The sequence below is a fragment of the Manis pentadactyla genome, chromosome 9 (genome assembly GCF_030020395.1).
Source record: "Manis pentadactyla isolate mManPen7 chromosome 9, mManPen7.hap1, whole genome shotgun sequence".
NCBI lineage: Eukaryota > Metazoa > Chordata > Mammalia > Pholidota > Manidae > Manis > Manis pentadactyla.
Window position 1 is genome coordinate 45,121,283 of NC_080027.1, and position 13,861 is coordinate 45,135,143.

General features: G+C 39.8%; 1 protein-coding gene across 1 annotated transcript; it reads right to left on the reverse strand.

Moving 5' to 3' along the window:
- Positions 1-2,577: 2,577 nt before the first annotated feature.
- Positions 2,578-3,633, reverse strand: LOC118933091 (olfactory receptor 52P1-like). The gene has a single exon (XM_036927065.2). It carries the CDS (start codon positions 3,631-3,633, stop codon positions 2,707-2,709), a length of 927 nt encoding a protein of 308 aa, XP_036782960.1. The 3' UTR covers positions 2,578-2,706.
- Between the last annotated feature and the right edge of the window lie 10,228 nt (positions 3,634-13,861).

Below are 13,861 nucleotides of genomic sequence, written 5' to 3' on the forward strand. Positions count from 1 at the left end.
CTGCTGACTTTAGATCCAAGAATCCCCAGTGGTTTTGCTGCACAGAAATCTAGATTACCTGCACCCAACCTTCTCTCCTTCCTTTACTCAGAGTCAAATTGGATTGTAGTCTGATGGTTCTCCCAGCCTACCTTGTTTCCCCAGTTTCTTTCACACAGCTATTTCCACAAATAAAATTCTTAAATGTTTAATCTTGTCTTGGAGTCACCTTTGAGAAGCCAGAGTAACACAGCTCTGTTGGGCAAACCCAGTAAGAGGTAGATGTCAATGGAGACTGAGTGGTTCACCGCATCAAAACCAACTTCTGGGGGCACATTTATCTGAGAAGAGTGAGACTGGTGGGGGGGGCATTAAAAATAGAGAATTTACTAGAATAGGATTTTTCAGTTCTCTAAATAGTGATTACTGTTTATATCAGAACTTACATACACCTTTAATGATTGGTATTTGGAATGAGGTAGGCACACAATAGTTGCCATGTTTTGATGATTAAAGCCAATTTTGCTAAGTGTTCCACTTGTTCTTGCTGGACAACTTCTTCATTCTTGGTTGTCTTTAAACAGACAACATAGGCATTAATAGAGTGGGAAGATATTTTATGATAAGAAAGATTATGATTTGACTTCATACTTAACCACTTACTACCTGTGTGACTATGGGAAAGTTACAAAGCAACTGAGCTTCTGTAACATTATCTAGATGGATATTATTATGTAACTTGAGTTAAAGTTGAAATGATTCCATGATTTATTATAAGTAAAAATACCCAGGACAACAAGCACAGAGTCACTCCCACAGATAGTATTCCTGCTGGGATTAACAGAATGTGAGGAACATAAGACAGGACTTTGCCATTCACTCATATTCTAAGACAGAACTACCTCACACTTAGCTCTTGCCCTGAGTTTCTCTTATGGTTTCTATTACCCAGTATCCTCACCTGTTTATCCAAGGTGTGAAGGCTATAATTCTTGTCCATCAGGGAGATTATACATTGGTGACTCTATTTTCTTAGTTTCTTTCTAAACCCTGACGTGCTGATCATGAAGGTAGCCAAAAAACAATGTTAGGCATAAATCTTCATTCCATTCTCTAATCTCCAGTGGGAAATCTGGCTTATGAAGTACAAAAAGGCACTGAAAAGTCACCATAAATTATCTGACTCTACCTCTTGTCCTTCTCCTGGGCCAACCTTCCCCCAACACACCCTCCATTAAAACATTTTCATATTTAAGAATGAATTAGGACATTTCTTTACTAAGTGAGAGAACAACAGAACAAACTTCAGAGAATGATTTCTTTCCTCTCTGTAAGAATAATAGGAATTCTTTTTTTTTCTGCATTGTAGGCATCTTCCTACTCTGAAGGCTAGGCAAGAACAGATGAAACCCAGGGAAAGGAATGTTTAGTACAGAAGGCTCACTCTGCCCTAGATCACATGAATTAAAAATGTTCCTATGATTTATAGGTTGCTCAGCTCACTAGAGTGAAGGATCACTCACTGGAGTGATCAGGATTGGTCACAAGTCCTGGCTGGGGATAAAAAGTACATACCTACTCTGATCTTCAGTGTCATTATCCTTTTAAGAATCTCAAGAACAGTTATAGAGATTCAAGAAGGATTTAGAAATGTAAGATTCTTTTTCCTGACTTTCAAGTCAATAATCCCCCTTGTTTAATTTTAGAACTGTGCTAAAGTTGACTATCCTATTTTTCAATAGCTTTTATACTCCATGGACTCATTTCAATTTTTATTAGAAATGGGGTCATTTCTGACTAACCACCCAATCTTGTATTTGTTTTTTTATATGGTGCAAATGATCCTCTAACTATACATTTAAATGATTAGATAAAAGTTTCCTTTACTACAGTGATTTAAAGTATTTCAACATGGCAAAGCCTCATCATGTAAGTTGGTCTTTGTGCACAATTTGGGTCATCCTGGAATATCCCTTCAGGAACAGGTAGCTTCCTGCTAACATGTGCTTTTTTAAGGTGAAGTTCCTGGTCACACAAGTCTTTTGAATTAGTCATCTGGACACATGTTTTCCCTTGCAATGAGACCTTCTGTGATCTGAGTGCTGAGTCTACATATGAAAATATTCAAGTTCCTTCATTTTTGTCATGAGCATCCACAGGACCACAATCACCCACTTGGTATTGTGAACATGCCATTGATTAAAAATGTTCTTGGTGAAATTACCAATATCCTGAAGAATTTTTACATTTTAATGTGGTATCTGAAGATAACGTGTATGTCAGGTAACCTTGAAACAATAAGACAGAAAAGTAGAGAAACAGAAGATAGAAAACCAAAACCAACACAAACGTTCCACCAAGACAAGGAAAGATGGTCTTGGATCCTTTATGGAGAAATTCTGTGTGTAGCTGACAAACGTGAACATAGATGTGAAAGTTACCAGGAGATCCACGCCACAAGAGTGCTTCTGTTAAACAGACTAAAGGAGTTTCCTTAGTCTCCCCGTTTTGTAGTTCATACCTCAATCAACATCTAAATGTGTTGGTTCTTCATGTAAGCAAACCAAACAAACAAAAACCACACACCCTGGCCCTCTTTCCTAGTCTCTTCTTTCCACAGCTCATCTGGACATACAGCAGTCTGGGAAGGCTGGGCACAGGCACTGCCAGTTGTCCTCACTGTTCATTTACCCACAGGTGTATTGTGTGGACCCCAACCTGTGGAGGTCATCTGCACAGGCATTTGGCCATCTTGTCCCGTATTTCCTTCATCTTTATGCCATAGATGATGGGGTTGAGCACTGAGGGTAGAAGAAGGTAGAGATTGGCAAGAAGAATGTGGGCATGAGGTGGGATATTGTGACCAAAGCGGTAGGTAAGAGAGGAGAAGAGTAGAGGCACATAAGTGACAAGGATGACAAAGAAGTGAGCTGAGCAGGTGTTGAGGGCTTTGTAGGTAGCATCTCTAGAGTTGAGATGTACCACAGTCTGCAGTATGAGGCCGTAAGAGAAGCTAATGAACAGCAAATCAAGTCCCACCACAAACAGAATCACAAAGAGCCCGTAGATTCGGTTAGGTCTGGTGTGGTCACAGGCCATTTTCACCACAGCCATGTGGTCACAGTAGGTGTGAGGAATGACCACACGACAGAACGTCAACCTGTGAAGCAGAATAGGCATGGGAAGGATAAGAATCACACCCTTGGCCAGGGCCACCAGTCCCAGGCGGCCGACTAAGGAATGGCTCAGAATTGTGTTGTAGCGTAATGGCTCACACACAGCCACAAAGCGGTCAAAGGCCATTGCAACAAGTAGGGCTGACCGTACCACGGATGCTCCATGGATGAAAAACAACTGGGTGAAACAGGCATTGGCAGTGATGTTCCCATCATTGAACCAGAAGAGGCAGAGGACCTTGGGCAACAGAGCCAGAGCAGATATGAGGTCAGTCACCATCAGCAGTGCCAGGAGCAGGTACATTGGGGTATGAAGTGTGGGCTCTGTGGTGACCAGGAAGAGGACAGCACCATTGCCAATGAGGATAGCCAAAAACATGGAGGAAAAAGGAAGAGATAGCCACAAGTGTTGTGACTGTAAGCCTGGTATGCCCATCAAAGTGAAGGTCAGGAAGCTGGAATGGTTGAAGATCAGCATAGTAGAAACTGTGGGTTGTTAAAGAAAGTTGACACCTCCCGAAGAGACACGGGTAGGAGCGTGCTGTTTTTACCAGTTTGGCTTTTAATGACTTGCTGAGAGGGGGCTCAGAGAAAGTTGGAAGAATACACTTTTGGATTCATGGAGTCTGCAGTCTGGCTCTCAGCACCTGTATTGTTTTCACACTCATTTCTTTATGATCCTTGGGCTTCTTTTCTGTATAAAGGATGTTATAGTGGATCTTTATCATCCCTCCCAGTTCAGCAAGTCTATACTTCAAACATTTTTTCTGGAGTTCTGAGTAAGAATGGGAGAAAATTTTTTTATACTTGATTAAAAGAAGGACGAACTTGATAGAAGAGCCATAATCTTCTCTGTGGGAAGCTTCCCACAAGAAGAAAAATGTTCACTCACCCTTGTTGCAGAAGTGTGGAGCTGAAGGCAGGTATCTCCTTTGAGTTTCTCTGCTTTTATATGTTGTCCATCTTTCAGGGGTCCACTCTTTGGTCATGACACTGTTGTTCCCTCAGGGCCTTTTCTTCTTGGACAACATAGGAAAGATACAGTGTCCAACATCATCAGGTAGTTGCCTCCCACTATCTCTCAAACTAAGCATTTATGCCCCTGATGGACAGTCCTTTGACCTTGACATTTTTTTTTACATGACTTGTGCATGTTTCTTTCATTACAACTGGTCCCCATGTGTAGTTTGAACTGCCTTTATCATGAGGCATTTACTTCAAACTAGTGCACTGGACCACTCTTTAAATCTTCAGTTCCTATCCCAGAATTTCTCTTTCCTTCCAAAGACCTGTAGACACTCTCAGCAGTAGTTAAATCAGCACCCTTTCCACTAATACCTGCATGTATTGTACCTATTTTCTTCTCTCTCCCACATGTTGTCTATTTCATCTATTTTTTAGATCATGTACATTCCATATATGCCTATACTCTCTACTCCTGGTCCCTATATGCCTATAACTCTACTCATATGTTAGGAACTTAACATTATGATATAAAATGATATTTGGAAAGTCCTCTGAACTATTGCAGTCATAGGGATGATGAATGACTCCTATAGGAAGTAGGTATGCATATGTCAGCATCTGTATTAAACTTAGACTTCTAATAGGAAGCTAACCTTTGTACTAGAGTTTGGGTGTGTATGTGTGCATTGGGGGTGCACAACCAGGACTAATGACACAGAGAGAAGAATCTTTCCCTGAATAAATAAGGCTAACACTGTCACTAGCATTCTGTAGATCACAGGAGAGGGAATAATTCTCCTTGGAAAAGAGTGATAGAGGGTGCACTGAGGGGCTTTGCACACATGCTTTAGTATATAGCCAAGCAATCATAACACATGTCTATTTACACATTGTCTTGTTCGACATTTGATGATCTTTCTTAATCTCCCAACAAGGCTACCTCCCCACTCAAAATCAGATGATCTTTCTTTTTCATAAGAAACCAGAAAAAAACCCAAATGATGCATTTTTCATTTCCCCATCACCAAAACAGAACCCATTGCATTGGTACCCATGTACTGTACCTTCCTATTAGAATGGATGGCCATATTTAAAATTAACTCATCTGTTTAGGAACTGAACCACATTTCCTTTCTGTCATACACACATTTGTTCCTGCAATTATGCCACTGTTTCCTGGCTAAGTGACTCTGTCTTCCAATGAGACTTCCCACTGTTCTCATTTATGCCATCACCATTCCAGCCAACATGTTTTATTTTCCACTGGGATTACAGGAATGACCTCCTCATTGCTCTTCCTGCTTCTCTTTTACCTACATACTGCTTACTGCCCAGAGGGTGGTCCTCTTATACTTACAAACAACATGATATTACAATCCTCAATAGCTTCCTATTATGTAAGGAATCAAAATCAAAAGTCTTTATCACTATGTGCAGGCACTATAAGCATGAATACTCATGACACTCATGCACAATCAGCTTCAACTCACCTGCTCCACTTCATCTTCCCGTCAATCTCCCCCTTGCTCATTCCACTCTTGGCCATTTTGCTCTTCTTTGATTGTGGTAAGTTTTTTCCTACCTCAGGGTCCTTAACTTGCTTCTTCATCTCCCCACACACATCCACATAACCCACTCCCTACCTTAATTCAGCTCTGTGAAAATATAATTGCTTCCTAAACCTCTATCTTTATCACTTTATTAAATTATGTATCTTCTGAAACAGGCATTTCTCTCCACCCCATCCTTCATAAAGAAGTATGATGTCTTTATACTTCATAGGACCAAAAGAGTGGCTCACAGTCCTGGCTGCATAGTAGACACATCTGAGGAGTTAAAAAATCTCTGATACTTAGAAAATGAGTGTATTTAAAGAACAGTGAGCAATTCAGTGTGACCTTGCTGTCAGTCACATGATGCTCTGGAGACAAGGTCAAAAGAGGACTGGTGACCACTAGTTCCTTTTGTTTAAAAGGCTTTCCACATTCCTTGGAAAACTCACTCGTATCCTCACTTCTCTGCTTTTGCCCACATCATGGCCCTGCCCGTGTCTGTGTTCTAGTGCAGAGCAGTTAATCTCAGTTTCCTTTCTTTAGGCAAGTCCTCTCTAACTAGTATTTATTAGGTGCTCACTATGAGCTAGGATTTGTAAATGCGCTCCACTTTGTCATATCTGACAATGCTTCTTGTGTTATGTCAAAGCCATCGGGTTCTTGAATCTTTTACTTCCTCACACGCTACACCCTCTGTAAACTTGCTCAGCTTTCAGAAGTGAGGCAGTACCTTCAGGTATGGGGTAGATGTTGCTGGGTGACTAACAAGTAAATGCCAGTTAAATAGAATTATGGGGGCTACAGGTAGAAATCACTTAGGGAAAACAATTAGACTGAAAGAAGAGGGGGTAGGGGTAGTTCTAAGGATTTAAATCAGAACTTACCTGGAAATGTTCTACCTTCTTCCTTATGGGCCTCATCATTTCTTCTGATCGTCAGATCCTTGTCCTTCAGAAGCTACAACCTGAATCTGCCTGTCTCATGTGCTGTGGAGCACTGTTTTCCTTTTCTGTCGAGCTGATCTTAGTCCCAAGGAAGGGGCTTCCTGACCACCTTGGCGTGACTGTGTGTATTTTCAAGGGTACAACATATAAGTTTTCTCTCTTACAGTTGACCAAGGCTTTCACATTACATAAGGGAAATTTTGAGCTCTATGATTTCATTACCCAAGAGCTCTGGGCTCCTCCTTGACCCTCCAGAGGACAGGGAAAGAGGGAGGATGAAAGAAGTAGTTCATTAGAGGGTCCCACTGGGCCTCTTATTCAAAGAGCAACATTACCTGAAAAGCAGTTCTCAGAGGTAAAGGATCATTTTAATGATTCCCAGTTTTCATGTAATGATGGTGTTCTGTGGCTTGCCTCTATTTGGTTGCTGTCTAGAGATGTAGTTTTAACACGTTCATAGGGACGTTTGGATAGGGTCATGCTTCCATAGGTGATGGGCTATAGTGTTCATCAAAAACAATAATGTTTGGAGAATACAGTTAATGATTCTGTAACATCTTACGATGTTGATAGATAGTAACCATGCTAGAGGGGGTGAGGATTTAATAATATGGGTAACTGTTGAACGACTGTGTTGTATATTTGAAACCAACATAAGATTGCATATCAATGATCCACTAATAAAAAAAAGAAAAAGAAAAACAAGTGATGTTGCTTGTGAGAAAACTCAGGTATCTGTGCCAGGGCAGATTCAGCAAGTGTTAATTTCCTACAAAAAACCCCCCAATTCTCTAAATCGACACTAATTTTGGAAGACACAAAGACAATAATTTTGCATGCAAATGCCTCCATAATGAATTTCTCTGTATATCCAGCACTGAAAAGAATAAAGCAGCTCTTCTCAAACTTTAGTAGGGCTTTAAAATATATATGTATATATTGTTAATATACAATCTTATGTTGGTTTCAAATGTACATCACAGTGGCTTAACAGTCCCTGTGATCAACTTATATTGTGATTGTGAATTATTGTGCCCCTTTATTCCCCTCCCACTGCCCCCCTGCACCTGTCCCAGCACCTTCCCCTTGGCAACCACTAGTCACTCCTCAGTGTCTATGAGTCTCCTGCTGTTTTGTTCCTTCTGTTTTGGTTTATTTTTATATTACACAAATAAGTGAAATCATTTGGTATTTGCCTTTCTCCACCTGGCTTATTTCACTGAGTAGCATACCCTCTAGATCCATCCATGTTGTTGCAAATGGCAGGATTTCTTTCATTTTTATTGCTGAATAGTATTGCATTGTGTATATGTACCACTTCTTCTGTATCCATTCATCTACCGATTTATACTTAGGTTAGTTCCATATCTTCGCTATTGCAAATAGTGTGGTAATAAACATAGGGGTTCATATATCATTTTGAATCAGGGCTTTTGTCTTCTTTGGGTGAATTGGGAGGGCTTTTTAAAACACTGATTGCTGAGCTCCATCCCCAGGGTTTCTGATTCAGTGGATTGGGGTGGGATACAATAATTTTCATGTTTAACAAGTCCTGGTGATGTTGATAGCACTGTTCTAGAACTCCACCTTGAGAAACACAGGGTTAATGCATGGCCAGTTGTGTTCCAAGCACTGCAAGTAGGGATTATTTACAAGTTTTATTTGATAACGCATCCTAGTTAGTTGCAGCTGATCAGAGATGCTGATGCAAGCTCTCAAGATTCCACATTTAAAAGATGTAAGACTTTTCACATTTGTGTAATTGAGTTTCTTCCTACTCAATTAAAAAAATGGGAAGAGCTTTTTGGTGATGTTTTTGCCTTGCAAAGGAAGAGATACCTTAGAGAATTCTAGGTTTTGCAACTAAATTCTCTTTCTTTTTCATAAAGAGTCTAATTTTGTTCTTGATTTTGAGAGGGTAGGGACATGGTCTCATTCTTAGTGGGAATCTGGATAGTATTGAGGAAAGGCTGCTCTTTTGTGTTAATGTGTGCTTTAGGGCAGTGGTTCTAGCCCTCTCAAGCCCAGAATTACCTACCTTAAGTAATTCTTAATTATGAAATTAGATGCATAATCTACTTAATAGACATAAAATCTCTGTAATACCCTAATTACAATACAGAGAATAAAAATATTTTGCAGTAGATGTGTTAGGAAGGAAGGAAGAAGGAACTCAGCTGGGTGTTGCAGGGAAGTCAGATATAGTGAGACAGGAAAGCAAAGTCAGTTTTAGTGCACTCTGCAGAGAGTGACAGAGTGGGCCTGCTTAATGTTAGACCAGCCCAGCTGCTCATTCTGAGGCTTCTCTTACGCCATTCTGGCAGGGCAGGGAAGTCCTTGATTGACAGCTCTTAGCCCTCTAGGCTGGTTCTGATTGGTGAAATGAGCACATGGGCTGTGCCTGCTGATGTTTCCTAGAGGGGGAAGACCCTGGACATATCCTGAGTCACATGTGGACGCTGTGGCTTCATCCGATTAACTCTCTAAGTCATTTCTGCCTCTCTGGCTCTATCTGATCAACACCCCTCAGTTGTTTTTGGGGGGCGCCTCTTCCTTTTCATCCTGCTCATTTCTGTCTTTCTGCCTAACAGATGTAGTACATGGAATTGTATAATATTTCTAGACACAATGGTAGGTAGAAAGATAGACATAAGCAGCTGGAAAAAGGGAAGATAAGGTTCAAAGAAAAGCTGCCCAAACTGTCCAGGTAGAGGGTCCCATGTGAAGAAGACAAAGGCTTTGTGGGAGAAAACTTCTTCCCAGCCCTCACAAAGGACAGAACCAAGAACTGCCAGAATCACACCTCAGCCTGAGGAAATCACATGCTCACTGACAGGGGTGACTATACCGAAAGACCTGTAAATCAATGACCACTCTGTCAGTCAGAGGTACCTCCTAACCAGAATGCAATAGATAAGCCTCCCACCTAACAGACTGAGGCATTTGTCTACCTAGACTCTGGCCTGCTCTTCCGTTGGAGTGAATTCAAATAACACTTTCCCTCTGCTTTGCTATTGTATCTCTGCCTTTCAGTTCTCTGTTGCAGTGGGAAAAGGACTGAGCAGAATGAATTCAACCTGTACTAATAAGACTGTGTTTTGAAGCTCCATTTTCTTTTCTAACTAATTAACTCAAACCGGGCCAGAATCAGTATTTGTTTTGCAAGGAGTGTCTCATAAAATCCTACAGAAAACTGGTATTCAGACCATAAAATTGTTGATATGAACTTTATGATGACAGAATAGTTAACTAATGCATACCAACAGTTTCCTTGAATATTACCAAATAGAATAGTCTTTTCTAAATCATATAATTACCTCCCTTCTTTCTCATAAAAAGCTCTTGCTTTTCCCTTAATGTGCTGCTTTTCCCATTATGTATTTTTCCCCATGTTGGTAAAATTGTAATATTTCCAGAATATCTCACCTGGCTTTAGTGCATCTGCATATCAACAGGTGTTCCTCAGGGGTGGATAGTAGTAGTCAATCTCCATATCAATAGGTAATTACCTTGGTGACCAGGGCTTATCTGAACCTGAGAGGTTGGGAGTGGGGGCTGCTGGTTTGCATCTGTCAGAGAAGGAAAGAGAGAGGGCTGGGACTGCAGTCTGTAAGCAGTAAACAGGTTTTAAACTTTATTTCTCCCTTTGACTGATTCCAGTTTTAGAGATATTTTGTCCCAGGATTTCCTCTCCCTGGATTTACACCCCACATAAGTGGGATACTTTTCTGATTACTCTGGAATTTGTGCTCCCCAAATTGCAATTCTGAGACCCCAAATAATAGGTCTTTGTTCTTTTTCAGTTTCACCCCCTTTTCTCAGCTGACAAATAATTGTATATATAATATATGTGTGTTATATACATATATGTTGATTATATGCACAGTATACACATGTATAATACAAATATGTAATAAAGACAAATAATATGCTTTCAGTGTGCAATATTCAGGTATGACAAGTGTTTGAGGAGAAAGAAATTGCCTCTGCCCTTCAAGGTTATTCTAAATGGTTTTCAAATCAAATTGATATAAGATTAACAGGAGAAAAAAAATGAAGTAATTACGCATGTACAGGGAAGCTATGGACATGGGTTCCAAAGACTTGTCAGGGAGAATGAGGTATAAATATCATCCTGCACCAAGGAGAAGAGGTGAGGGGCCTGAGAATTCAAAGATAGCCACATCCTTCCCAATCCACCCTAGTTTATGTTATAAGTAGCTATCTAAGGTGATAGCTCTCTTCCTGGAGCAGGCCCTCTATCTAAATTCTTTTTATGCAGTTGGTGGGGTGGGAGGTCAAAGTTTCTGTCAGTCTTTTGGGCCTTGATTGTTACATGTTACAATGGCACATCTTGGAGCAGCCTGCCCTTGGCCTCTACATGAGAAATAGGTGAGGTTAGAAGTTAGATTGTAAATAGGACTGTGTGTGGGGGAGGAAAAATAATTTTCCTTTTATTCTTCTAGATTCTTAGTTGAGACACTCCTTATAATACAAGGATTAACAGGGGGCAAAAAACACCAGAAGTTTAATAACATGTGTATTTCCTATATTGTGGGTAAAATTGCAGTATTTTCGGAATGTCCTGCCTGGCCTTAGTGCATCTCCATATCAATAGGTGAACAAGGGTGGAGGGAGCGAGGGTATATCTAAACCAGGGAGGTTTGGTGGGGTCCCTTTTTTGCAGCCAGGTAGTGAGAGACATGGGCGAGCAGAAGTGGACTACTGCTTGTGAGTCATAAACAGGTTTCTCCCACTTCATTTCTCCCACTGACTGATTTTGGTTTCAAAGGTAATGATGCCGGGGTTCTTGTTCATGAAGCCGAAGAAATGAGCTTCACAAACACTCAAGGTAGGAGAGCGAGGTACAGGCTTTTATTTAGAGATAAAGTGAAAGGACAGAGCTCCAGGCTCACGCCAGGAGGGGACAAGAGAGTCCGTCGTTGGTGCGTTGTCTAGGGGGTTTTATAGGCAGTTGAGGATTTTTCGAGAACGTGAAAAAACTTAGGGGTGGGGACTTGTAAGTGGTCCCTGAATATTAAAAATTAACTTAACTGTAAGGAATTTCCTGCCTTGATTTCTCTCTGGGACACCAGCACCTTGGTCTGGGAGCATATCAAAAGGCTGCCTGCCCAGCCCCCAAGGTGGGCCGAGGTATTGTCTACTTGCTAAAGAATCTTGCCTCTTGAACTTCCTGGGTGTTAAAATGCAATCTTATCTTTGAGATGGAATTCTTCCTGCCTTTTACCATGCCGTCTACAGCTGGGTCTGCATGCTAAGTTAGTTGCTCAGTTTGCAGAATTACCTCGTCAGATCTGAAGGAGGAAAGACAGCACATAGGCCTGGGCCTTTTAGCAGGCTAAGGTAAATTTTACAGTGTCATAATTTAAATTGATACAGTGAAGTCACGGGTTATGCTGAGACACTTTTCTTTATCTGTAGAACACTCAAACATTCCAGGCCAAGTTGCTGCTGGCCTTTTGAGTTTTAACTTATCTCACTGAAGATGTCTATATTCCTAGTGTGGTATCTTTACCCTAGAGAATTAGTGTGACTCTGACTTTGCGTAATGCTTATCACAGAGTTTCAATAGGGACTTTTTTGCACATTGCTACATTGTTCTGACTGTAATTATCTTGCTCTGCTTCTTCTCCAGAGGCCCTCACCCTACTCTGACTACACCCACGGTCCCTGTCTCAGTAATTTACCTTTGCCCCTGTCTAGGAAAAAGATTCCCCCACCCTCCTCCAGAGTTACTTAATGTATATATATATATATTGAGAGAGAGAGTTTTACTCAACGTAGTATCACCTTTACTACATATTGTTAAATTTCTTTCCAAAATATTTGTCTCACTTACACACCCATGCACAGTTATATGAGAGTCTCTGTTTTGCCATACTCTTACTAGCTCTTGATGTGGTTTATTTTTGCTAATCTGATGCACATGAAATGGCATCTAATTGTTACTTACAATTGTATTTTTCTGCTAAATTTATTAATTAGCCAAGTGAACTTCTTTTCCATATATTTTTGCCTATTTTCTTAGTTGGAGCCTAGTCTTTTTTTTTTTTTTTTAATTGATTTGGAGTTGTTTCTATTTTGTTATAAATACATTGTCACATATATGTATTTCAGTAATTTTCTCTAACCTATTTACTTTGAATGTTATTATTCCATGTCACACTAACATAAATTATGAAAAAGAGAAATGTGTAAATGGTTTTTTTAAGATTATACATTTTTGAGTTATTTTTATGTTTTCAGTGTCATCAGGATACAGACCTGTAATATTTTAAGGCTTTATCTTTAATTCACCTACAATTTTTATTGTCAGTGTGTAATGAAATGATCACATTCATTATGTTTTACAATATTTTAATAACCAACTCCAACCATTGATTAGAACATTCTATTATTTCTGATTATTAATAGCACATATGTCAAATGTGTGGGTCTGTTTCTGGCTTTTAATTATTTAATAATTATTATTTAATAATTCTTAAGGTCTAGTAGAACAAGTTTCCCCACCTTACTATTACAAATATTTCATATAAATGTCATTGATAAGTTCTACAGAATTCCTCTTGGAAGTTTAATTGGGTTTACATCTAATTCATAGATTCATTTGAGGAGGTTAGTTATCTTTGGGGTATTGATGTTTCATTCAAGATCATTGTGTGCTGTTTTCTTTAATCACATATTTTATATTTATAAAAATCTTACATTGCTCCATAATTTTTCATATATTTTGCCCATCTACTTATGTTGATTTTCTCAGTCTTATCAAACTCTTTTAAAAGTCTAACAAGTTCTCTATAAATTTTCTTATACTCTCTACATAAACCCTAATAATATCATTCACATTTCTTATTCCTTTTACTATTTACTTTATTTATTCATTTTATTGCATGGCTATGACCTTTAAAAGGAAAAGAAGGGATGTGAACTCAACAGTCCAAGCAGGTTTATTGCTAAACCTGAGAGGGACCCCTCTGTTCTGGCAAGCAGAACAAGGAGACCTCTCTTATAGGCTGAGGCTTTTTATGCTGGGTTTTTTTGGTGGGCTTTTGAGGGATGATGGGTTGGGGAAAGGGTGGGCTTGTGGCTTGCTGATGTATCCCCTGAAAAATGTTTGTGGCATAAGTAAAATGAAACCTAGGTCTCTCTGAGATGGCAGGTGGGCTTATAAATGGCGGTATTCTTGTCTGGGCTCTATCAACCCTAAGTGTGGTGTTCAGTA

Excerpts from the sequence above, each read along its gene's own strand:
- LOC118933091 (XM_036927065.2), bottom strand. The coding sequence starts at position 3,633 with ATGCTGATCTTCAACCATTCCAGCTTCCTGACCTTCACTTTGATGGGC.